This window comes from Staurois parvus, unplaced genomic scaffold (assembly GCF_062004578.1).
Source record: "Staurois parvus isolate SC_StPar_1 unplaced genomic scaffold, SC_StPar_1.0 ptg000371l, whole genome shotgun sequence".
In the NCBI taxonomy this organism is placed as follows: domain Eukaryota; kingdom Metazoa; phylum Chordata; class Amphibia; order Anura; family Ranidae; genus Staurois; species Staurois parvus.
This window is the reverse complement of record NW_028318167.1, coordinates 5,544,898-5,570,072: the sequence shown is the minus strand read 5'-3', so window position 1 is coordinate 5,570,072 and position 25,175 is coordinate 5,544,898. Positions and strand designations below refer to the sequence as shown.

Here is a 25,175-nt window from a genome sequence, read left to right as displayed (position 1 = left end):
GTATTTCCGATAGACTCCCGCTTTCCTGTCCGAACACCGACCACAGACACCACCCTTGAATGAAACCAGGAAATAGACTGCTTTATTTTAACACAGACACAAGATATATACACAGGGCAGGGCAATACATTTAGTAACAAGAGACACACAGCAGACACCCCCCACCAAGCCAGTACACAAACACATACATCCCATAATAGTTTGCTCCCATGCACGAGACACAATAGAACAATGGGATGCACCACATGGCAGTAAACAGTGAACAACCCCCACACCCCACCTATACATGTCTACACAATATCAGGACATTCCACCCTGTACCCCTAACAGGCACAGGGTGACTTACACATAAGAGGGATATGGGGAGCTGAGACAGGGGTCTCCCCACCCCTCCCAAGGGGGCTGTGTTACATGGGCCTTCCACCCAAAGTCACTCCTGTCACAAATGCTTAAAGTGTAACAATTCAATTGCACATGCTTTGGTGATGCCTTAAACTTGCACATGAAGGGACACACCTGTAGGATGCACAAAAGCAAAAGTTCCCCTTCAGTTCTGCTTGTAAGCAAAGTGGCTGGGGGATCCCGGGTTGTGTCAATGACAGCACATGGTAAATGACATGGTTTCTTGATATTGAGCAGCTAGCTGGGGAGATATTATTTGCATGTAGACACCAGCAGGAGAGGATCGTCAGCATAGGATATTGTATTTGTGCCGACGTGTCATCAGGGGATTGTTCTGCATGATTGCTGATGGATCTAAATCGATGGCTGGCATAACTGATGATGACTTTGCACCATGGGACAATTTCTTGGTGTCTGTCTTGATGAAGGTGTATTTATTTACATTTTCCTTTTTTGTGAATGAGCACTAAGTGGTACTTTGTACCCCGTACTCATTTACATGTGGTGGGGTGGATGTCTAGGGTCTCAATTTTTTTTCTAAAAGGGGCTTCCAGATTCTAGTAAGTTACCCCCAACAGATCCTCACATCCACATGAAGATGAAGAAATGTCCACATTGGGGAAATGGTTCCTTGTTTGAGGTGCTAAGGGCAGGTGGTATGATTCAGTAGAGAGGGTGCGCATTGGCTGTCCCTCCCTTTCCTGGCCAGCCAGGCTCATCTGTTGTGTAGCTTAATGGGGTCCCACATCTTTTTTTTCTTTGCCTGGGGTCCTTCTCTAAGTCCATACCAGGACCATAACAGGGCTAAGAACCTAGCATGGATTTGGGGGGGGCATTTTCTTTTGGTTTTCATGCATGGGTAACCCATTAAAAAGCCATTCCAGACCTTTGTCTAGGATAAAGGTTTGGCATGAATTTTGAGGTGAACTCTTTGCACCTTTTGTAGGGTATGTGGCCTAATATGTTTTGGGAGGGGTGGACCACTACCAAAATCCATACTAGATGTTTATCATTGGTAAGGGTCTAGAATAGATTTAGAGGTGGGCACCAGGTAAAAAAAAGGTGTGGGTCCCCCCCCAAAAAAATACTTTAACCTTAAACATGGTGGTTCCCAGCTCACATCAGTCATCCCTGTGAACATTCAGCATGTGGAACACCTGACTCTGGATAATGGAGGCATAATCTGCCATGAAATTCCACAAGAGACAAATCTTTCTGTGGTCAGCATTTCAGCACTGATGATGAAGTGAAGCAAGCTGTCTTAGGATGGTTCAGGCGTACTGACAAATCTATCTATGCCGAATCATTCCAGGCATTAGTTAAATGCTGAGAAAAATGTAAAAATGTAGCAGGGGAGTATGTTAAAAAATAAATGCAATTTCCACTCCTTGAAATTTGTTCTTTTATAATATGAGCTCAAAAGTCCCGGTTTGACTTAGAATTTAAATATGACCTTGGGGATAAAGAAATATCATCTAAATACAAGAGGCATGTGTATTCTTTTTGAATTTGGTGTTGTGGTGCGCTTTGTGTAATCCAAGTCTGTACAGTAATTCAGTGTTAAATTTTGCCTCAGTAAGAAAGGCCCGTCACTGCTGCTCTCTCTCCTTCTGCATGGTGACTGGTCCTGTCTCCTCCAACTGCTCCTTTTCTGCAGGGAGCCTGTAGTGGGAGGACAAGATAGTAATTAAGTTTAAAAAGGCATTTGGTACAAAAAAAAAGTGGATTTATATATTTTGTGGCTATTCAGGAATATATTTAACTGAAGGGTTTTGTGTCTCTAGATTGCTTACATTGAACTTACTTTGGGGAACCTTTTGACTGGGTCTCCACCACACTATCATCTAGTATTTTCAACTCAGAGGTTTCTACAACTTGCTCCAAAAGTTGTCCTCCTTTCGCAGAGATCATCTTTGAGGCTTTCTGTCTTAAAAGGGATAGGCCCATTCATACCATATTTTTGCTCTACAATGTCCTACTCACAAAGATATACCCCACTTGTCCTTTGTCCTACTTTCTCATAGAAAGAACTAGGATGCTAATTCAGAGAACAGATTATACTGATTTTCGTACACCCTTCATAAGATGTTTTCATAGTTTTTACACCATTGCTAGATGTATGACACTGAGAGGAGATCATGCTATGTGTAGTAGAAAGGTTCAACATACAAACATTTTAGGATGAGTTTCTTGATTTAAAAAAATGAAGTACTAGTAACAGAATTTAGAATTCTACTCAGATATTTCTCCTATCAATAATACCAGGGTTATTCTCTAATGTAAATAAAGGTGACTGTATAGTCACCCCAAAGTATTGGAGTTGAATGTGGTCCCCACTTGGTGTGCATGGACAGTTGACTGATCAAATGTAGGACAGGATTCTCAAATTATGTATGGAATGCCAAGATTCTTTTCATGAATTCTCAGAGATAGCACCACCTCCTATTTTAATAACCATTGACTTTGGTAACATAAACAAATGATTACCACTTTCAGTATCTCTTCCTTTCATTCTTTTATTTCTTTGTCCTTTTCACCCACATTTTTTCTTCCTTATTACAGGACTATTCCTCTCTATCATCCTTTTGGGGATATTGGCTGGGATCGTAACCCCATATACCCTTTCTTAGTTTTTAATAAACAAAAAATGAGTGTAGGAAAAACTTCAGCAGTCGACAATGATGTAAAAACTCATTCTGTGGTTGACAGCTGCTAAAATATTTCTACATTGTGTACTTTATGTATATGATGTGTAATTGGGGCATGTGTTGATTCCATTTATCTACTCTTTATCTAAAAAATAATTCCTCTTTGCTCAATAAATATATAACCTCTTAATTACCATAAAATTAGAATTTATATTTTAGTGTTCAGTGTACTTAAGGAATGAAACAAATTTCATTTTGGTGAACAGACCTTATATCAGATACATTATATATATATATTTTTATTTTCCTTATATGCTAAAATATGTAATGGCATTATACTTTTTTCTTTGAAAAGTTACTTTTCCAACCATGACACTTCCTGAGAATTTTGATGTGATGCACAGTGATAAAGTAGCTTCTGCCTACAAGTTAGTGACTGCTAACATAGACTTTCAGTGCCTCTAATTGTTGAATGGTCCAAAAAAACATTGCTCACAAAATATAAACGTCATCCGTGCTTTAACAATTGTGAACATTGACAGGTATTGCTTCAGCTTATTTAGATCTTGAAGTAGACAAACCTTAAGGGGTTCTATGCTCCTGGTTCAAACTCAGGAATATTTAAATCTTACAATATACTTTTGGAATCCATGTGAGCTGTTTTGACATGTTCATAATAATTTTTTTGTTTTGCATTTGTCCCAATAAATTGACATTTATAAACTTAGGCATTGCCTCCTTCTACATTGTCACTGCCTGTGATCTCTTGATTTGAAATATTCTGCCAGTAAATATTTTTTTCTCTTGGGAAATCAAATTGAGCTTTAAATCAACTACATTTATGGGATGTCCATGCCAGCATTGTGAAACGAACACATTTCTGTCTGACAAGCTGTATTTTTTAGGCCAAGAGCAGACACATTTGCTTTGTTCTTCAGTCATATTCACTGAGAAATGTTGAGCTCACTGTATTGGCAGTGCTGGCATGAGACAGCGTTGAGACTCTCTTGTGTACTTATTTAAAGCTGAATTCCAGGCAGATAGAAAAGATACAAATTAATGCAGATCTGTATTCATTAATAAATCATTAAAGTGGAATTATACTTCTCTCTCCACCCCTCCAGCAATGTGGTGCCGTGAGGTCCCTACTGGCTCCCAACATCTTTGCCCAGTCTTCTTCCTAGTATAGGATCTTTTGGCCATGTTGATTGGCCATGTGAGATTGACTTAACTATGGTGCATGGTGCCGTTCAGTGAACAGTGTATCGAAGACTGAGGACAGGTAGGTAGGGATTATTTATTGCAAAAGAAACATGATCTCTTCTGCAATAAAAGCCTGCCTGTTCTCATATTTTCAGTTTTTCAGTTAAATTGTAAATTTAAATGTACGTTTCTATATACAAGTGGTGTAAGTGCCTTCATTTGACTTTGTATCATTCTCCTGCAGTAAAAATCAGAGCTTAGACTTAGGGAGAAAGAAGCACGATAAACAGCCAATCAATTTGACCAAAGTCATGGATTATGCTGATAGGAGGAGAGAGCAGAGTGAGAGAAAGATGAGCTCATAAATCTGTTGCTTCTCCTTTTACTGTCCAATCACATGCCGGGAATGGGGAGGAGACCTGAGAGTGTTATTTACGTGCAGTGAGGTAAAATAATATGTCGTTCTATTTTAGACAGGACTGGGTGGCAAAGCTGTGTATATCTCAGGAATTAATGCAGAGAAATTAAATTCCTTTGGTAGGTAAAATACCCCATATATGAATTTCATCTACTGTATGTATTTAGCTGTTTGTTTGGAAATAGAAAACTGCTAAATCTAATGCTGGCCATACATGGATCAAATCCATCTATGGGCAGGGTGATTGTTCCCAAGTCTATCCATCAATCAACCAGCATGTCGAATTTCTAGTATGCAACTATTGCCAGGAGTTATAGTCGCTATCAATAATCATTGTATTCTCTGTCATGGATGGCTCCCCATGCCCCCCCCCCCTCCTGGATAACACAATAGCTCTGTGTTAATGGGGGAATCAAGCAATTTTCTTTCCTGCAACCCATGGTTGCAGAAAAGAAAATCACATAATCTATGGCCTGCCTATCGCTCAGTTGTATTCATTTTCAAACTGGATTTGAAAGATTAAGTTATTTTGAATATTGAATTTGTTTACCAACTAGTTTGTTTACCACTAGCGACATCAGCATCAGTCAGTTAGTATCCCAGACAGCCAGTGTCTGTTAGTGCCAGATTGTCTGCCACACTATCACAGTCACAATATACAGTAAGTCGCTGATCACCACCATTATTAATATAGCGTCTATAGCTGCGTAAAGTTCAATATACCATAGCTCGTAGACGCTATAACATTCACACAAACCAATTAATATACACTTTTTGGGATTTTTTTTACCAAAGATATGTAGCAGAATAAATTTTGGCATACAGTTATGAAGAAGTGTGATTTTATTGGATTTGTTTTATACAGAAAGTAGAAAATATTGGGGGTGTTTTTCAGATTTGTTTGTTTTTTGTTTATATAATACAAAACCCAGTAGTGATCAAATTCCACCAAAAGAAAGTGCTATTTGTGTAAACAAATTATCTAAATTTCATTTCGTACAGTGTTGCATGACTGAGAAATGCCAGGTAAAGTAGCACAGTGCCAAATAGCAAAAAATCGCCTGCTCAGGAAGGGCATAACACTTTCCAGAGCCTAAGTGGTTAAAGATGGGGTTGTATTCATGGATACAAGACAGCTACCACAGTGGTCCCATTTGGGGTAGGGAAGCATTACAAACAGAAGAAAAGACGGGGGGACCCTCTAAGAATATGACTAAATGAAAATTTGCATCCACATTGAATAGTTCTCATCTTTACATGTGACTGGGAAACACACGTGTTAGAGCTGCAAACATGCATTTCAAAATGGATTCACTGAAGCTGGCAGGTGAATCCTTGCAAAAATCCAGGAACCTCCTGTGGTGGTGGTGTTTCTGGTAAAAAAAAGATGCCCAGTCTTTAAATGTAATAATTTGGTTACTAGGTAACAAACTCATAAGGAAAGGCTTACCTGAGCTATTGGCCCTGTACTCAAATCATCACTGCATCAGCAGATTGATGTCTGCAGGACTAAATCAGTGCAGGAACATTATTAACAAGGATGGTGAAAGTAGAAGAGTTTGACTTTATTCCACAAGGATGGTTAAAGTAGAAGACTTTGCCTTTATTAAAATAAAAGGATGAAAACACTCTACGCATTTCAAAGAAAGTGTTTTTATCTATTTATTTTATTGAAATCACAGATTTCTGGTAAGACCCTCACCTTCTTTCTCTACGCATTTCAGCTTGGTCTGGTTGTTCATTATCCAGCACCCAATGCTAGCTGACAGTATCTCAGTCCACACAGTTCCACTTTCTGTTAGATGTAAATACACTCTTCATGTGACCTTGCCACTGTCACTCTCATTGCTAAACATTTCATTTATGCTCTTTGTTACATTGTACCTCTCCTTTGCAGACAGCTACTTTCAAAATTACTGCTGGTGCACAAGCTCAGCTTCACAAAGTTACATTGCATCCCTCTCCTGCATACCACTGCACATTGCTCTTAGCATATCCATTCCTCTTAGTCTATCTCCTCCATCTAGTTCTATATTTTTTTTCCCAAACTACCATTATCATTACACATTTCTGCAACCCTCTTTCTCCCACCTTTTTCTCACTAGTTCATCCCTTATCTGTCCCCAACTGCACAATACTCCACTCCTCGTTTAGTCCTTGTAAGTCCTTATTCACACATAAAAAATGTGCTAGCTACAGCAATAATCCTGCTGATTCCTTCAGATACAAAGCAATTAAAGGCTGACAGCATCCACATCTGTCCACTGGTATTTAAATATAATTGCACATGGAGCAATTAACTACGGTTAGGGATGTATGATCATTTCTGGATGCAAACGGCTTGCACCCGGGGACAATCATTTGTCCCTATGCGAAGGTAATTGCTCCTTGTGTGATTACATTAACACACCAGAGAACAGCTCTGGCCACTGTCAGCCCGTTGTTGCTTTATAATAGATTAAGCAATCTCAGCTATCTGCATCCACCTGTGAATCCAGCTGCAAAAATCTGCTGGATTCTTGCTGCAGCTGGCACTCTTTCAGTGTGAATGAGGCACATGGCCTCGTTCACACAAGGCATTTTAAAGTGATAATAAAGGATAATTTTTATTTTTCTTTATAATACCAAACATGCTATACTTACCTTCTGTGTGCAATGGTTTGCATACAGCAGCCCTGATCCTCCTCTTCTTGGGTTCCCTGCCAGTGCTCCAGGCTCCTCCCCCTGCCAAGTGCCCCCATAGCAAGCCACTTGCTATGGGTGCACTCGTGCATGCTATCCCTGCTCTGAGTGTACATTGCCACAGAGTGCGTAGCTCAGCTCAGCCCCCAAGCTCCATCCTCACTGACTGTGATTGACAGCAGTGGGAGCCAATGTTCACATGCACATCGCTGGATGGAGATTGGGCTCAGGTGAGTATTGGAGGGCTGGAAGGGAGCTGCACACTGAAGGTTCTTCACCTTCATGCATAGAATGCATAAAGGTACTTCAGCCTTTACAACCACTTCAATCTATGTCCCATACAGGGCCATGTTTTACTGGCACGGGGATGTACAGGTGTAGTGTGCATCCCTGTGCTGGCAGTCCCATTGCTGTTATTGGGACTCAGGAGCTGCACGGACACAGCTGCTGCACCCAATGTAAAATTCGTGTGGGTGTACAGCCCCAAACACACCCTTGGGACTTTTTTAGTTATAAAGCCAGACTGATTATCCCTATGGGTATAGATAACATTTACATATTGTCCATACTGTTTAAATATTGATTGAAATGATCTTGAACACAGGAAGGAGAAGTGGAAAGTGGCTCAATTTAAAATCTTGCACACAGGCCCACTGCATTCTGAAAAGTCCCCTGAATTGTCGGACCTATTTCTTCATCTCCACCTTTTGAAACAATACCCTGCTTTTCAAGTAGAGATCTTCTTTTTTTGATTCCATGTTTTCTCTTCTGGTAACAATGGACATTGCAAAAATGCCAATGCTATAAACACTGTGGATCTGAAAGAATTACAGGCCTGGAAACAAAGACCTTACAATACAAAATACCACACAGATTAGTGGGGTGATGAATTTTATATATTTCTGAAGACAGACCTGGATTAATGTTTATCCTAGGAAAGGGATTACTATGCTTCTAAATTACAGACAGATAGCATTAACTCTTTACTGAATAAGTTAACTTGTAGCTTTGGGATAAGTGTTTTGCACTTCATTGTTAAAATATATTTTTCAACGCTATACTATCACAGCATATCATAAATTTTAAATTATTGATTTGTTTCCTGACAGAGGCATACAGACATCATAAAAAGTAAATTTATTTTACAGAAAAAGTATTTAAAGAAAGCACAACCCTTGTAAAAAAAAAAACTGATAACATATATATGATTGTTAAAAAAGTAATTTTATAAACATCTGCTTATATATACATTCAAATGCTGCTTTCTTCTAACCATGCAAAATGATAACCCTGGGAAGTTCTATACAAGAAGTATGCAATCCCTCCGAAATGTCATATCCTGCTTATAAGATTATCTCACCATTATTTTCAGCAGTATTTGTCTTATTATTCAGATGGGTGAATATCGGAGGCTAGTTTGCTGTATTCAGAGGTGGCTAAATGCCACCTCTAGACACATTAATCTCTGTGCTATGACCTCTAGCTGGCCAGTTTGTGTGCAACCAAAACTCCACAGAAACACCAACCCTGGAAACACATTGGCTGAGTCCAGGGCCGGTTGGAGGCTCAATTTCCATATAACTGTTTGAATGTAAGTTGCTGTTATTTGCACACAGTGCGTGCAATCAGCATTCACAACAACCTGCAAGCCCCTGGCTGCAGATATTGGACCATCGGAATGTAGTCTTAGGTTCATTCTTATTCAGAAGATGTGACTTTTGGACCGATCACATGGTTAAAGAGACTTGTAGTGAATTCCTCAAGTTTAACAGGATGGCAGGCAAACTCTGCAATGGCATTTGTTCAAATTTGTGCAAAGCATTGATCTGTAAAGATTTGGGGGTTTTTCTTAGCGAAAAGGCAAATACAATTGAATGCCTAAAATTCTAGATTTTGTGACCGTTTTGGCAGATCTGAAAGAAGTTCTTTGAATACCTCTGCATGTCTTGCAAGAGAAGGGAATATTTAAGAAATTAATATACTGACTTAATATAATAAAATAATATCATTTAATGTATTAACAGCATATGATAATTTTCTCCATAGTCTTTAAAGATACACTCTAGTTAGACATGAAAATGTTCTATATGAACTTACTGAGGGTTCATCCAGCATGGCCTTCAGTGTTTGTTATTTTCATCATTTGTATATGGCAAAAGTCATATCTTCTGAATAAGAATGAATCTAAGACTACATTCAGATGGTCCAATATCTGCAGCCAGGGGCTTGCAGGTTTTTGTAAATGCTGATTACACATATTGTGTGCGAATAGCAGCAACTTTTATTCAAACAGTTATATGGAAATAGAGCCTCTGACCGGCCCTTGACTTAGCCAGTGTGTTTCCAGGGTTGGTGTTTCTGTGGAGTTTTGATTGCACACAAACTGGCCACTTAGAGGTCATAGCACAGAGATTGATGTGTCCAGAGGTGGCATTTAGCCACCTCTGAATATAGCAAACTAGCCTCCGATATTCACCCGTCTGAATGTATCCTACCAGTGTATTTTTTTATTCAGATTCCCAGCTTTCTGTTAGCTGCTTACATTTTAGTTGCATTGCACAAATTCATGTACAAAAGCCTGCTGGGAAGGGCAGCTAAATGAATAAGGGGCAGTAAAGGGCAGAGGGAAAGACAGTATATACTGTATTCATGCAGTTAAGGATTTTATAGGTATGTAGTTCAGTATTGAACACACCAAACAGGTGCTCATGATCAATAAGATAACACGTAGGTTTAAATACAATCATTAAATCAAACAGAATGAACTGTGCAAGAGAAATGAAACAGTGAGGAAAAGCTATGCTTTAATATTAAGTTGAGGTCAATGAGGACAGCTCAATGTAAAAAAGAAATCTTGCAACAGCAAGACTGAGCACAGAAACAAGTCCCACAGTGGTCCTACTACATCAACAAGGTCTCTCATAAACTGACATTTTGAGGAACATTGATTTTTCCAGATGTGCTGTCCAAGTTCTTCTGCAAAAGTAAAAAAAAAAAAAGTAACGTTGAGAATCAAAAATGCAGAAGCTGGCCATAGAAACATAGTGCAGCAGATGGAAGATGCAGATGGAAGACATCAGGCTGATGTTCTTTCTCAACAAGATGTCTAGTGGCATGATCAACAGAGACTTAGCAACAAGTGGTCAGAAATGATCTTGAAGGAAGATCTGCAGCTACAAATTCAGACCTCTGATGTGAAAAAAGGCTAAGCAACTCACCTATGTACAAAAATGCAAGAACTGGTGTGCACAATGTAGTAGTGGGTGCTTTATACAGTCCTTTCGTTAGGCTTTAGACTTAGAAATATAATAATAATTTGAAATATTTGATTGTACCAAAAGCCAGTTTGTTTGCTAAAGGTCTGTGCAGTAGTACAAGAATGAGTGTCTGCAGGCAACAGTAAAGCATGACGGAGGTTCCTTGCTGGTTTGGGGCTGCGTTTCTGCGCAAGAAGTTGGGAATTTGGCCAAAATTAATAGGTTGCTGAAAAGTACAGGCAGATACTTATCCATCATGCAATACCAAGGAAGTGGTCTTAAATTCATTTTGCAGGACAGTGTCCACATACATACAGCAAGCCATAAGGAATTATCTTCTTCCAAAAGATTAACACAAAGTCTTGGAAAATATATTTTTTTTTCTAGTGGTTTTTGTCTTCCTCTGGATTTATGTTTGTAAAGGCAAAACTTTTCTAATTTAGTTGTGTATAGAGAAAAATGTTTGGACCCTTTGTTATGTTTTTATTGTTGTCTGTGTCCCTGTTGGGGAGATTCATCTTACTATTTCTCTTGGTGGCAATTGTGACCAATGCCAGGAAGAGAGATAAAGCCAAAAATTATGCGGTGACATCAGAGAAAGAAATAAAGGAAAATTCTTCAATGAAGACACATGTTCCTGTAAACAAATGACCAAGCTAGGATTTTCTCTCATTTCCTGTTGCATCACCAGGATATTAAAATAAAGGAAAATAACTCCAGCAGGATACAGGAGGCAAAAAATAACTTAACGGGTTTTAACCCTTCCCTACTCTAGCACTGAAAAAAGATTTTGTATAGCATACTCTTTATGTAGGGGTTACATTCAAAATCAGTTTATGCAGTAGTAAGCTGTCAAAAAAATACATAATTTTTCCCTTGCAAGGCAATATTATAGTGGGCTATTATGCACTGTATACTAGCACATTATGTGAAACTTGCCTTAAAACAAAGCTCTCTAGCGGCGCACTGTCACCGTTGACAGTGTTTCCATCTTCACTAGTTCTTCCTTCCAAGTTCGCAGGCTTTGGCAGTTTGAATGGCTGAGCCACAATGATGTCACGATCACGGCACAGAGCTCTGAAAGAGCAGCATGAGTATATCATTCCTTCAGAGTGCACTCGCTGGTGACAGCACTGGCTGTTACACAGGTAGATATCTCTTAAACGGTGCATGTTTTGGAGATATTTACAGTACCTACAGGTACGCCTTATTATAGGCTTACCTGTAAGTAGAAGATAAATAAAAGGACTTTACTACCATCTTAAGTCCATCTAAGAAGCCTTAAAAGAGTGGTGGTCACCTTAAAAATTACAGAGGACCTCAAGTGCAGCCTCTGACACTTTGAGAGGATGGTACCGTAGCAGCACATTTTTGTGCATTGAGGTAAAATGTGCCAAGTTAGGTAACCCATTTAAAATGAATCAGATGTAATGCACCTCAACCCCCTATAATGTAGGTGCTACTGCAATTTTTGCAGCTTATTGCAATGCCCACTGAAGAGGGTATGGGAGTAAACAAGCTGCATCATTAGTGTTAATGGCAATAATAATAAGCCCCAGCATTGGTGTCAGTGGTTGTAATCAAAACCTCCAGCTTTGCTGCCAGTGAATGCAAACAATAATCCACAGCATTGTTTCCAGTAAAAGCAATAATAAATCCCAGCACTGGTGTAAGTGGATGTAATAGCCCCCTATACTGGTTTCTGTGGCCCAATAATAAACTCTTCAAAATGGTGTCAGTGGCAGCAATAATAACCCCCAGCACTGGTATCAATGATCACAATAAAAAACGCCAGTATTGGTGTCAGTGGATGCAATAGTAATAGCCCCCAGTTAGTGGCATAAATAATAACCTCCAGCATTAGGATCAGTGTCCACAATATTAACACCTATAGTGACAATGTTTTTAAACCTCCTGCAGTGGTGGCCAGTTGCAGTTCAATTTAACATTTCCATATCTCCCCCTCCCCACCCCATTGGTAGTCAGTGTTTTCTAACCCCACTCCTCCGTCCGCATTGGTGGACAGTGAGAGTAAAATGTAACCCCCAGAGACCAGGATATTATTTGAACTGTAGGCGGAGATCACTTTCTTTCAGTGTCACTCTGCTATCCTCTGGTGCCCAATAGGTAGAAGGCTGCAAAAGTTCAGTGCGCCTCATGTTGTGCACCATTGCCTTAGAAGAAAAGTCTTTAAACTTTAGTTGAAGTGATTTCAAGAGATTTCAATTATGTCTGACTTTAGTCCTGTTGCTGTGTTTCATGGACAGCATTAATGATTTTCTGTTTTGATTGATTAGCAGAAGTTGCTTTGTGCCTATTTCCTCATATTCCATGGCATGCTTAAGGCTCCATGCACACTTGCTTAAAAAAATGCCAGTGCTCTTGACAGAAAAAAAACACAAATTTTGAGATTTTTTTAATAGCATATAGGAGCTTTTAGTGTTTTGTTTCTGCCAGAAAAAAGCTCTCAAAAATGAAAAACAGAAGGGTCTTTTTTTTTTTTGCCTCTAAACACGGAGCTTAAAAAAGCTAGACACATGGACACATAGGATAAAATGATTTGCTTCTACAGGCAAAACACGAGACTCCTCTATGAGCAGAGTTTTTTAAGCCAGTGTGCATGGAGCCTGACACTCGCATATAGGCTGTTTCTATTTTGTTTAAGACCGTAGTCCTCAGAGAAGTATTCTGCTAATAGAGAGCTCACCAGAAATATATTTATTGGCAATTGGGTGCAATAACAACTGTAGCATCATAAACTGTCATTGTAAGGGCCTATGTTGATGGGCTTGTGTTTACTCCAAATGGGTTTTGTATTTCCATACAAGTCTATGGGAATGGAAAACCAGCTTGAGGCAGGCAAAATGCAGGTCAGACGCACGTCAACCTCAGGTCAAATGCACCTGTCAATTAATTCTGAATGATTTCTGAAGTGCCTCAAATTGATGGCAAGCTGATTCCATCAAAACAAGCCTGACACGGCCTTAAATTTGGAGAACTAGATAATTCTGGAACCTGAAAAACGCAATTGAAAACAATGGCATAATGAAGTTTCACAGGTTTATTGTGGGGATACTAAAGACACATTAAGGTTTAAAGTAAGCCTATCATGAGATAACATTTTCAAAACCAGGTGTATGTTTGTGAATTGTCAGGAACCAGTGAGAACTTCAGGGGACCCAAGGTATTAACACTCCCAGAGGTGTTGGTTTCTCTGTGGACTTCATAGGAACATTTCTATTGAGCACAGGCATGTTCTATCATCATGGGTAGTGTTAAACATCAATGCACCACTTGCAAAAAGCCTTTCTACTCATTCTTCATACTAATTTGCTACAATGTTGTGAATAGCCTGTGATTTGATCTCCTGCTATTCAGATCTATTCAGAACACATACAGCTAAAGAGGTAGAGAGGACACACACTCCCATACATCTGCTCGTTCATATGGAGTCATTTAAATTCACAGATAATGACAAACAAAAAGTAAGCGGGCAGTGCTGGACATTCATATATCTGGTGAAGGGGCAGTGCAAAGGCTGAGGGAAAAAAAACTCTTTATCTATTTATTAAAATTATGTGATATATAAACAACAGTTCAGTGCATTAATAGGGATAGGGAGGGAGGCTGGGCAGATTTTTAAATATTTCTGAACTTGTCCTTCAAAGTAATCCTATACTGAGAGAAATATGTTTGGCTGCCGTTGCTGACCTCACCTAAATGATGTACAGCACATACAATTTTTCCATTAAAATAGTTTTCATTATTTCTATAATATACAAACTTAAAGCAACATTTAAGGGGTTAAACAGAAAGCAGGTAGTGTATTTGAAAACATGAATTTAGTATTTAACTAGCAAATTTTCTGTTGTTTAGATTACATGATGTTGTGGTAATTAAACTACTGTTGTATGTTAAACATTTTACAATTTCATGTTTATCTTTTGAAATAAATATATAAAATAGGTTCATTTCCATATGTCAAATAAGGATGAAAAGGGTACAAAAATACATGTTTCAATGTGTTAGACATATTTATTGCATTATGAGCCAGATGGTAGGATACAAATTTTTTTGCTAGAAGACATAAGTGTCAAAATTATTTTTGCTCCTTGTAAATGTGCTTTATAGTAGACTCACATAAAATGATCCCATCTTTAAAACAATGACCCAAAATGCACTTACAACTTAGAGCTGTGTAAGTATATGCTTTTTGAAAGTTGATATTTAAATTATACAAGGCATGTCTGTCACTTTTGAAACCGGGCAGGTACACATCCTATGTGTCATTGTCTAGTTGCCCACTGACTTAAAAAATACATTATGACAAGACCACTGAATTCTGATGAAATGTTATATTCAACTCAGACAATAAAAATTCTCCAACATAGAGAATATAAACTGATACATTTTGTGAAAATAATAAGATGAATTCTACTGTAAAATTAGAGATCAACAGAAGACCAATGATACCTAAGACTAAACAATCCCTATTAAAATTTGATTATGAGCCAGAATATGCCATCCTGATTATAGTTGGTCAGTACAGCCACTAGTAGCTATCTTTTCGTATTTTTTTTTCTTTGTGCTTGAGTAAAATGGTCACCAAATAATACTTAATTATTACCGTGTACCTAAACACACTTACATTAAAACAATAGATCAGTTCCCAGAAGCTAGGTTTGTTCTTAAAAGGAATGTGGAGTGTTATTGTAAATGTGAAGTGTTAGGGACTTCAATACTGTTATACTTGTTACTTATTATTTATTACTTTTAGTTATAGAAATGTAAAATTCTATAAGTTTATTTTTCATATTTATCAGCTCTGGCCAGCAGATGGTGACATATGCAAGCCATAGATGGTGCAAATTTTTTTCCTGCAGCCACAGTCAGTGTTGATGGGGGAATCCCTCCTGCTGAGCCATTGTGTTCTCCCAGCCGGGGGTGCAGAAGAAGCCAACCCTACCAGGAGAACACAGTGATTTTTGTTAGTGGTCTTTGTTAGTGACAATCACATGTAAAATCCTTCAGGTTGGTCGTACCCAAGTTGATTGATCGATCAACTTGGGTAAATTCAACCTGCCCATACAGGTGAAACTCGAAAAATTAGAATAATGTGCAAAAGTTCATTTATTTCAGTTATGCAACTTAAAAGGTGAAACGAATATATGAGATAGACTCATTACATGCAAAGCAAGATAGTTCAAGATGTGATTTGTCATAATTGTGATGATTATGGTTTACAGCTCATGAAAACCCCAAATCCATAATCTCAGAAAATTAGAATATTACATGCAATCAATAAAACAAGGATTGTACATAGAACAATATCAGACCTCTGAAAAGTATAAGCATGCATATGTACTCAGTACTTGGTTTGGGCCCCTTTTGCAGCAATTACTGCCTCAATGCGGCGTGGCATGGAAGCTATCAGCCTGTGGCACTGCTGAGGTGTTATGGAAGACCAGGATGCTTCAATAGTGGCCTTAAACTCTTCTGCATTGTTCGGTCTCATGTCTCTCATCTTTCTCTTGGCAATGCCCCATAGATTCTCTATGGGGTTCAGGTCAGGCGAGTTTGCTGGCCAATCAAGCACAGTAATCCCACGGTCATTGAACCAGGTTTTGGTGCTTTTGGCAGTATGGGTAGGTGCCAAGTCCTGCTGGAAAATTAAGTCAGCATCCCCATAAAGCTCCTCTGTGGAAGGAAGCATGAAGTGCTCCAAAATCTCCTGGTAGACGGCTGCATTGACCCTGGACATAATGAAGCACAGTGAACCAACACCAGCAGATGACATGGCTCCCCAAATCAACACAGACTGTGGAAACTTCACACTGGACTTCAAGCATCTTGCAGTGTGTGCCTCTCCATTCTTCCTCCATACTCTGGGTCCTTGGTTTCCAGATGAGATGCAAAAGTTGCTCACATCAGAAAAGAGGACTTTGGACCACTGAGCAACAGACCAGGTCTGTTTTTCTTAAGCCCAGGTAAGACGTTTCTTGTTCAGGAGCGGCTTGACAAGAGGAATATGACATTTGAAGCCCATGTCCAGGATCCATCTGTGTGTGGTGGCTCTTGATGCACTGACTCCAGCCTCAGTCCACTCCTTGTGAAAGTCCCCAACACTTTTGAATGGCCTTTTCCTGACAATCCTCTCCAGGCTGCGGTCATCCCTGCTGCTTGTGCACCTTTTTCTTCCACACTTTTCCCTTCCACATAACGTTTTATTCATGTGCTTTGATACAGCACTTTGGGAACATCCAACTTCTTTTGCAATTACCTTTTGAGGCTTTCCCTCCTTATGGAGGGTGTCAAAGACGGTTTTCTGAACAACTGTCAGGTCAGCAGTCTTTCCCATGATTGTAATTTCTACTGAACCAGACTGAGAGACCATTTAAAGGCTCAGGAACCCTTTGCAGGTGTTATGGCCTAATTAGCTGATTAGAGTGGGACACTTTGAGCCTAGAATATTGCACCTTTTCACAATATTCTAATTTTCTGAGATTGTGGATTTGGGGTTTTCATGAGCTCTGCAAGCCATAATCATCACAATTATGACAAATCACGGCTTGAACTATCTTGCTTTGCATGTAATGAGTCTATCTCATTTATTAGTTTTACCTTTTAAGTTGCATTACTGAAATAAATGAACGTTTGCACGATATTCAACTTTTTCGAGTTTCACCTGTACAAGGTTCGAATCTCAGGTGGTTCAGCAGGAGAGGTGGGGTAGAGTCCCACATCCATCTCGAACATGTGGATGGGGAAATCAATTAAGTTTTTTCATACAGCCAGCTGGCTGAATGAAAAAAACTGGACCATGTATGACCAGCTTTTATGTTAGTCTCCCATTGTTGTACCATATTACCACTTTGCTTTCAGTAAATTGATCTGCTATTCTAAACATACACTTAAATACACACACATCAACTGCAGCTAAAACCTTACATTTTTGGTTTAGTATAAAGTTAGGAAGGTGTAGAACCTCTGTCAGCCTTTTATTACTGTCTTTGACCTCATTTGGGTGATTTCTCCTTATGTTTTGTCAACTACGGTAAATGAGTCTCAGAAAGAATTAGAAGTGATGGAAAATGTCTCCACCTCCTGAATATTTTATTGTTGAATATATTTTCCCTAATAGGAGCACATGCAGCAATAAGAACACTTTTTCAAATACATTAATGAAGAAGTGTAATCTCTATCATCTCTGTGTATCTCAGAGAGATTTCTCCTTTTTTCCTGTTTAGGTGATGGGTATCAGACAGGACAGGAACATAGATATTTAATGCTTTCAGTGTCACAATACAGTAAACCTGACAGAGAAATAACATTATTAGAGATGCAAGCAGAATGTATAACCTCACCAAACTTTTGGCTCTGCAAAAACATAAAACAGTTTTAGTTCGATTTCAGCTGTAAATTCCAAACAATCAAAAGGTGAACATCAGCTGTTCATATGATATACAGTGCATTCATAAAGTATTCAGACAACACAGGAGTGGCTTAGGGACTAGAGTGGTCCAGCCAGAGCCCTGATTTGGACCCTATTGGATATCTCTGAAGAGACCTGGAAATGGCTGTCCACTGATGGTTCCCATCCAACCTGACTGAGCTTGAGAGGATTTGCAAACAGGAATGGCAGAAAATCCCCCAGTCCAGGTGTTGCATCATACCCAAAAAGACTCAAGGTGCTTTCAAAAGTGCTTCAACAAAGTACTGAGTAAAGGGTCTGAATTCTTAAGTACATGGAGATTTGTTTTTCCTTTTTAATAAATTCACAGACATTTCTATAATTCTGTATTCACTTTGTCATTACGGGGTTCTGAATATAGATTAATGAGAAAGGAAAATTTAGTTTAAACAACGGTAGTATCAGGCTGCAACATAATAAAATTGAAAAAAGTGAATGGGGTCTGAATATTTTATTAATGCACTGTAAGTGATAAAAAATATTTTATAAAGATCAATTTATAATATCTGCAAATAAAAGTGATCATTAAATTCAGATATATAGGCAACTGAATTTATAAGGAATTATCAACTCTTCCTGTTAAATTCAAAGTTGGATCCACTTTTTTTTTCCTCCTATGTTCACTATTGGTCATTCTGGTTATGGACAGCCTTACTGACCAAAATGACCAGGGCCAAGCTCAACTCTCACAAGAAACATAATTATGACATGCTGTTTTACTGCTTATTTATTACATGCTGAATTTGAATTGTTCACATTTGTGAAAGTTTATTTTAAGGTTATTCTTGCTATGGGATAAATGTTTTCTTACCCAGGTAGTTTAGAGATTATCAGCAAAGTAAGATAATTTAAGTTGATTATGACAAGTTAAAAAGCCAACTGATATTTTACTTTTTATGGCTTCCTAAAAAATGAATGCCATGCTATCTTAAATATCTTATTACTTAGCAAACATATTTTTATGACAATAGCCAGTTCTACCAGTGTGATACAGCCTTTAGATATCCAATTTATGGTATCAAGCTCCCCTGATAAATTCTCATGGCCTAGTAGATATAAATATTTAGGTGTTTCAAGAGAATACAACTATTGGCTACAGTCTTGCAATAGACACAAAAAATACTTGCCACTGGACTTGATTCTCTAAGATTTTACATTAAAAAATATTTTTAGGTATAGTTTCTGCTTAAATCATATAGGTTTGATGTTTATTTTAAAATTAATTTTGTAACAACAAAGTACAATGGTATTACCATAATTTCAGTTGCTTTTAGTTCTGTTGCTATTACTATGGATACTTATTGTACACATTTACTACACATTTCATTAATGTTTAAGACTTTGGCCTGAACAGTCATAATCTTGTTTCAGAAAATGTTTTTGTTTTATTACTAACATGGGTGTTTCTAATTAAGTATCTGATAGAATATGTTATCTTTTAAATATTACCGGTATATAAATTATAATAACAAATATTGTGTTTTACGTTTTATGGTTTAAATTGATAACTGCTATTGATGCAGCAAAATTTATATATATATATATATATATATATATACATACACATACACCTGTGTGTATATATAAACATTTTCTGTTTGGAGGCATAGAACATCACCATGATATGGCATGGTGTTTAACAGTATTTGGCTTATCAGTTGTGAGTTAACCATGTTTGATGCAAACGATGACCCCTCCGTCTCCATGATTTGTGTCCACAGACTCTGAGCATTAAGTTAATTTTCCCCTGGATTTCTGAGCCGCGTCCTCCTTACCCCGCGGAAACACTGTGAAGTATACAGGTTTTGACCAAATGACAGAGCATGGAGGGTGAAATTAGATGAATTAAATTAGTATATGACAAAAAAGCCTATCTAAATATCTGTCAGATTTTTACCTATACACTGTCCTAGCTAGCCACTAGTAATGAGCCCTCTGCTGAGGCTTGGTAGCCAATTGAAGGGTTGGTTTAATGATTTCTGACTTGTGATGTGACTACTTTTGACTTGTAAGTTCCACATCCTTCAACAGCAAGATTTCCATTATGTAAACCATTCTAGCATATGTTGCACTACTACCAATTAAACCATTAAATGGGAAACATTAAACAAATAGATATCACCATACTAATGACAAAATTGAAAATGGCAAAATATGAATGTTATGGCTAGCATTATTTTTATGCAGAAACAATCATTCTAGTCTAATTCAATATTGTTGTTTGTGAAATATTAAGCAGGGACATAAATAGTTAACTCAGACATCCATTTCTGTACATTGTATGATAGTGGTAAGCTGGTGATCTCTTGATCTTTGATTACATCTTGGCTAGTAAGTATCTCGTTATTAATCAAAATGGCTTGTTCTGCATGTAGTGTAAGTCACCTTCACAGATGGGATATAGCATCAGAGTTTCATTTGAATATTCGTATTAATCCTGTCTAAAATAGACATGCTTTGTGTTATGGAGTTTAAATCGGATTTTACTAGCTAAACAGCTGTAATAAGAAAAAAAGAATTTTGGTTTTCTAAAACACAATATGAGACTTACATGAAAGAGAGTAGCATAAATTACATGAAGCATATAAATTCATATTAGGAAAAGTATTTGTAATATTTATCTATATCTGTCTATCTAGCTACAATCATAAAGTATTGTAAAAAACAAATTTAGTAATATTCATTTCGGATATAGTGCATTTATTTATTAAACTCCAGGTCTTGCATATCTCAGGCACAACTAAACAAATCAGTCTTTAAATCCACTGGTTACATGTGATTCACCCCCTCCCACATTATGTGAATTTGCAGTTGGACAAGTGTTTAAAAGACAGCAAACCAAGCAAATCTTTATGACTATTAACCCATATACAGTCTTCTGCCTCATGTCTAATCGCAGGAAGTGTTTTATTAATTAATATTTATTAACTCTTTATTAATATATATATATATATATATATATATATATATATATATATATACATATGTTTAACTCTTGGATAGATGGTGTTGGAGAAACACACTGAGTATGTAGTACTGAAGATATACACTTTTATGAATATTTTTATCACATCAATTTGTTATAATTGCCTCATCATGTGAAGTGTCTAAAAGACAGACTTTATGTGACATGGGCAAAAAACTGGATAAGCTATGTAATGACTGTGGATACAAATACTTTTGTAATTGAACAATGCATGATGCACTTGTTACCAATATAAGGATAACAACTGACATTTTATTTTATATATATATATATATATATATATATATATATATATATATATATATATACTATATTGCTAAAAGTATTGGGACACCCCTCCATATCATTGGATTCAGGTGTTCCATTCACCTCCATGGCCACAGGTGTATAAAATCAAGCACCTAGGCATGCAGACTGCTTCTACAAACACTTGTGAATGAATGGGTTGCTCTCAGGAACTCATTGAATTTAAGTGTGGTACCGTGATAGGCCACGTAAAATGACAGAGCGGTGTCAGCGCATGCTGAAGTGCACGGTGCGCAAAAGATGCCAACTGTCTGCATATTCAATAGCTAAAGATCTCCAAACTTTGTGTAGCCTTCAGATTAGTGCAACAACAGTGTGTAGAGAGCTTCGTAGAATGGGTTTCCACAGCCAAGCAGCTGCATCCAAGCCTTACATCACCAAGTGCAATGCAAAGCGCCAGATGCAGTGGTGAAAAGCACACAACTGAACTCTAGAGCAGTGGAGATGTGTTCTCTGGAATGACGAATCACGCTTCTCTGTCTGGAATTCCAATAGACGTGTCTTGGTTTGGCGTTTGCCAGGAGAACGGCACTTGCCTGACTGCATTGTGCCAAGTGTAATGTTTGGTGAAGGGGGGATTATGGTGTGGGGTTGTTTTTCAGGGCTTGGGCTTGGCACCTCAGTTCCAGTGAAGGGAACTCTTAAGGCGTCAGCATACCAAGACATTTTGGACAATTTCATGCTCCCAACTTTGTGGGAACAGTTTGGGGATGGGCCCTTCCTGTTCCAACATGACTGAGCACCAGTGCACAAAGCAAAGTCCATTGAGACATGGATGAGCAAGTTTGAGGTGGAGGAACTTGACTGTCCTGACCTCAACCTGATAGAAAACCTTTGGGATGAATTAGAGCAGAGAATTCTTGTCCGACATCAGTGCCTGAGCTCATAAATGCATTTCTGGAAGAGTGGTCAAACATTCCCATAGATACACTCCTAAACCTTGTGGACAGCCTTCCCAGAAGAGTTGTTGTAGCTGCAAAGGGTGGACCAACTCAATTTTGAACCCTACGGACTAAGACTGGGATGCCATTAAAGTTCATGTGCGTGTAAAGGCAGGTATCCCAATACTTTTGGCAATATAGTGTGTATATATATATATATATATATATATATATATAGAGAGAGAGAGAGAGAGAGAGATTACTGCAAGCTTTTCTTAGATAACTTAGAGGAACTTAGGTGTGTGGTCCAGATGTACAGTACATAGTAGTAGTTTGAAAAGTAAGAATTTAACCAATATCTCAATAAACAGAAGAACAATTTCCAAAATGTTTACAAAACTGAGTTTTGTAGAACATTTGTTTTGCTCATTACATGAAAGTAAGGCTAACAATATAACTTAGATTACAAAGTCTTCAGTTTTAAAGTTTTACTACATCTAGTATTTTGTATGACCTCCATGATTTGTAAGGACAGCACCAAGTCTTCTAGGCATGGAATGAACAAGTTGGCAAAATATTACAACATATATCTTTTTTTTCATTCTTCAAGAACAACCTCTTTTAGAGCCTGGATGCAGGATGGAGAGTTATGCTCAGCTTGTCTCTTCATAATTCCTAATAGGAGTTTGATTGGGTTCAAATCAAGAGACATACTTGGCCAATGAATCACTTTCACCCTGTTATTCTTCGGAAATGTAAAAGTGGCCATAGATGTGTGTTTTGGATCCTTGTCTTGTTGGAAAAGTGTACAATGACCAAGGGCACGGAGTGATGGTAGCATCTTCTCTTTCAATATAGAGCAGTACATCTGTGAAATGCAGCTCCCCAACACCAGGAGCACTCATGCAGCCCCACAAAAGAACACTGCCAGCACCATGTTTCACTGTAGGTACCATGCATTTTTCTTTGTACTCCTCACCTTTGTGACTCTATACAGGTTTGAAGCCATCAGTTCCAAAAACATTTATCTCATCACTCATTACACAGAGTACAGAGTCACAGTAGTCTTCTTCTGTTTCAGCATGGATCCTGGCAAACTCCAGGCAGGCTTTTTTTGTGCATGGGCTTTAGGAGAGGTTTCCTTCATGGATGACACCCTTGCATGCCATTCCTCTTCAAAGTACGCCGTATTGTGTCACAGGAAACAATCACCCCAGTTTGGCTTTCTACTACTTTAGCTAGCTGCAGTGAACTTGCATGGTAGTTTTCTCAACCCTTCTCATCAAAAGATGCTCCTATCGAGGTGTTAACTGCTGTGGACGGTCTGAACGTCTCTGTGAGATGGTTTCAGTTCCATCTTTAACTTTTTGTACCATGTTTGTTACAGTATTCTGACTGATAAGTAAAGCTTTGCTGATCTTTTTCTAGCCCCCACCTTTCTTGTGTTAAGAAATTATTTTCTTTCTCAGGACTTGTGACATTTCTCTTTCATGTGGTGCCTTTGCTGACAGCAGGAAATGGGAGCGGGTTCTCCTTGTTAAGTAATGCCCTTTTATAGTCAACTGTCTGCTGGACACCTGTTTAATGAATAATTAAAGTCACCTGTAGTCGAATACTTGTTAATTAGGATTTTGTTGTCTAAAATTTAGGTTTGCTCCTAAGACTTTCATTGGGGTGTATTCATTTTTGCAACATTGTCTAGAATGAATTAGTCAGAAAAAATAAATAATTTTTTGAGTGTGCAAATGAACAAATCTTGTTTGCAATCAATGACCTGCATTTGTGGGAGTATTTTGTAGTATAGAGTCCCATAGAAAATGTTGATTCTGAAAGGAAAATAAAGGTGTTTTTTTTACAAATCTGTTGGGGTGTGCTTATTTATGCTGAGCACTGTACATTAAAACTTCTATATTCCATAAAAAGCTAACAAAATAAAAAGCAAACAAAAAAACTCATATATTCCTTGTGCATTACAAGTACTTAAACACATCTGAATTCAGCAATACTAAATATTATGGAGATCATCATTTACTCAATAACATGTTACTCTTATTTTTGTAGGAGAGAAGGGGAACCTCCTTTGGAAAATGGTTGGATTCCTTACATAGGTGTGGCTTATCAGTTCAGGAAAAATCTTTTAAAATTTCTGATTTCTCAGCAAGAAAAACATGGGGATGTCTTCACAGTCTGCGTTGCTGGTAAGAAATATGAGCTGAATTATATATCAGGTATAACTCTTTATTTACATGAATGTAAATCCATACCATCTGTCTACTCTAGGTAACATATCAGCACAGAAAGACAGAAACAAACATGGGAAGAAATATGCTTGACATGGGTAGCTGTTATTTTATACCTATAATAAAACTAATATTAAAACTAACATTTAATTCAAATATGGTCAATTGCTTGAATGTAAGCAAGTCCTTTACATGTTATTATCTACAATATTTGTACAATGAATTGGACTTAGCACAATAAGTGGTTTACTGTGTTTCATTTAACTATATCGTTTTATGTTTCAAAGCAATCGTACATTATTTCAAAAATGGATTTACTAACTGTTTGAATTTGAATCATGGGTATAACATGCTGGCTTTTGGATTGTCATAATGTAAAACTTTTTGTCTGAATAACTTTGCCCAGCTTACCAATATAAATAATTAAGTTTTAGAAAAGCACTTATTTTACAAGAATTTAGAGGAAAATTAATGAAAGTAGCAAGTTAACTATTTGATCCAGCTATAACTTTACTTGTGAAGGTCATGGCAAGGCTCTTTGCTCCGTTTTGATAACTGATAAAATACCAGCTATATGTACAGTATTTAATTTTAGAAACGTGGGTAAAGAGACTTTTTTTATTACATTTTAGAATTAAAGGTTATTTAAAAACCTGTTACATACACCAAGGTGCACTAAAA

At 37.8% G+C, this 25,175-nt stretch overlaps 1 protein-coding gene across 2 annotated transcripts in view; it reads left to right on the top strand.

The window, feature by feature from the left end:
• The window catches only part of CYP7B1 (cytochrome P450 family 7 subfamily B member 1), a 319,348-nt gene that overhangs the window by 158,376 nt on the left and 135,797 nt on the right, over positions 1 to 25,175 (top strand). For both annotated transcript variants that reach the window (XM_089685329.1, XM_089685328.1), the window contains exon 2: positions 24,316 to 24,452. In XM_089685329.1, the coding sequence (XP_089541455.1) occupies positions 24,316 to 24,452 (137 nt within the window). The remainder of the gene's footprint in view (positions 1 to 24,315; positions 24,453 to 25,175) is intronic.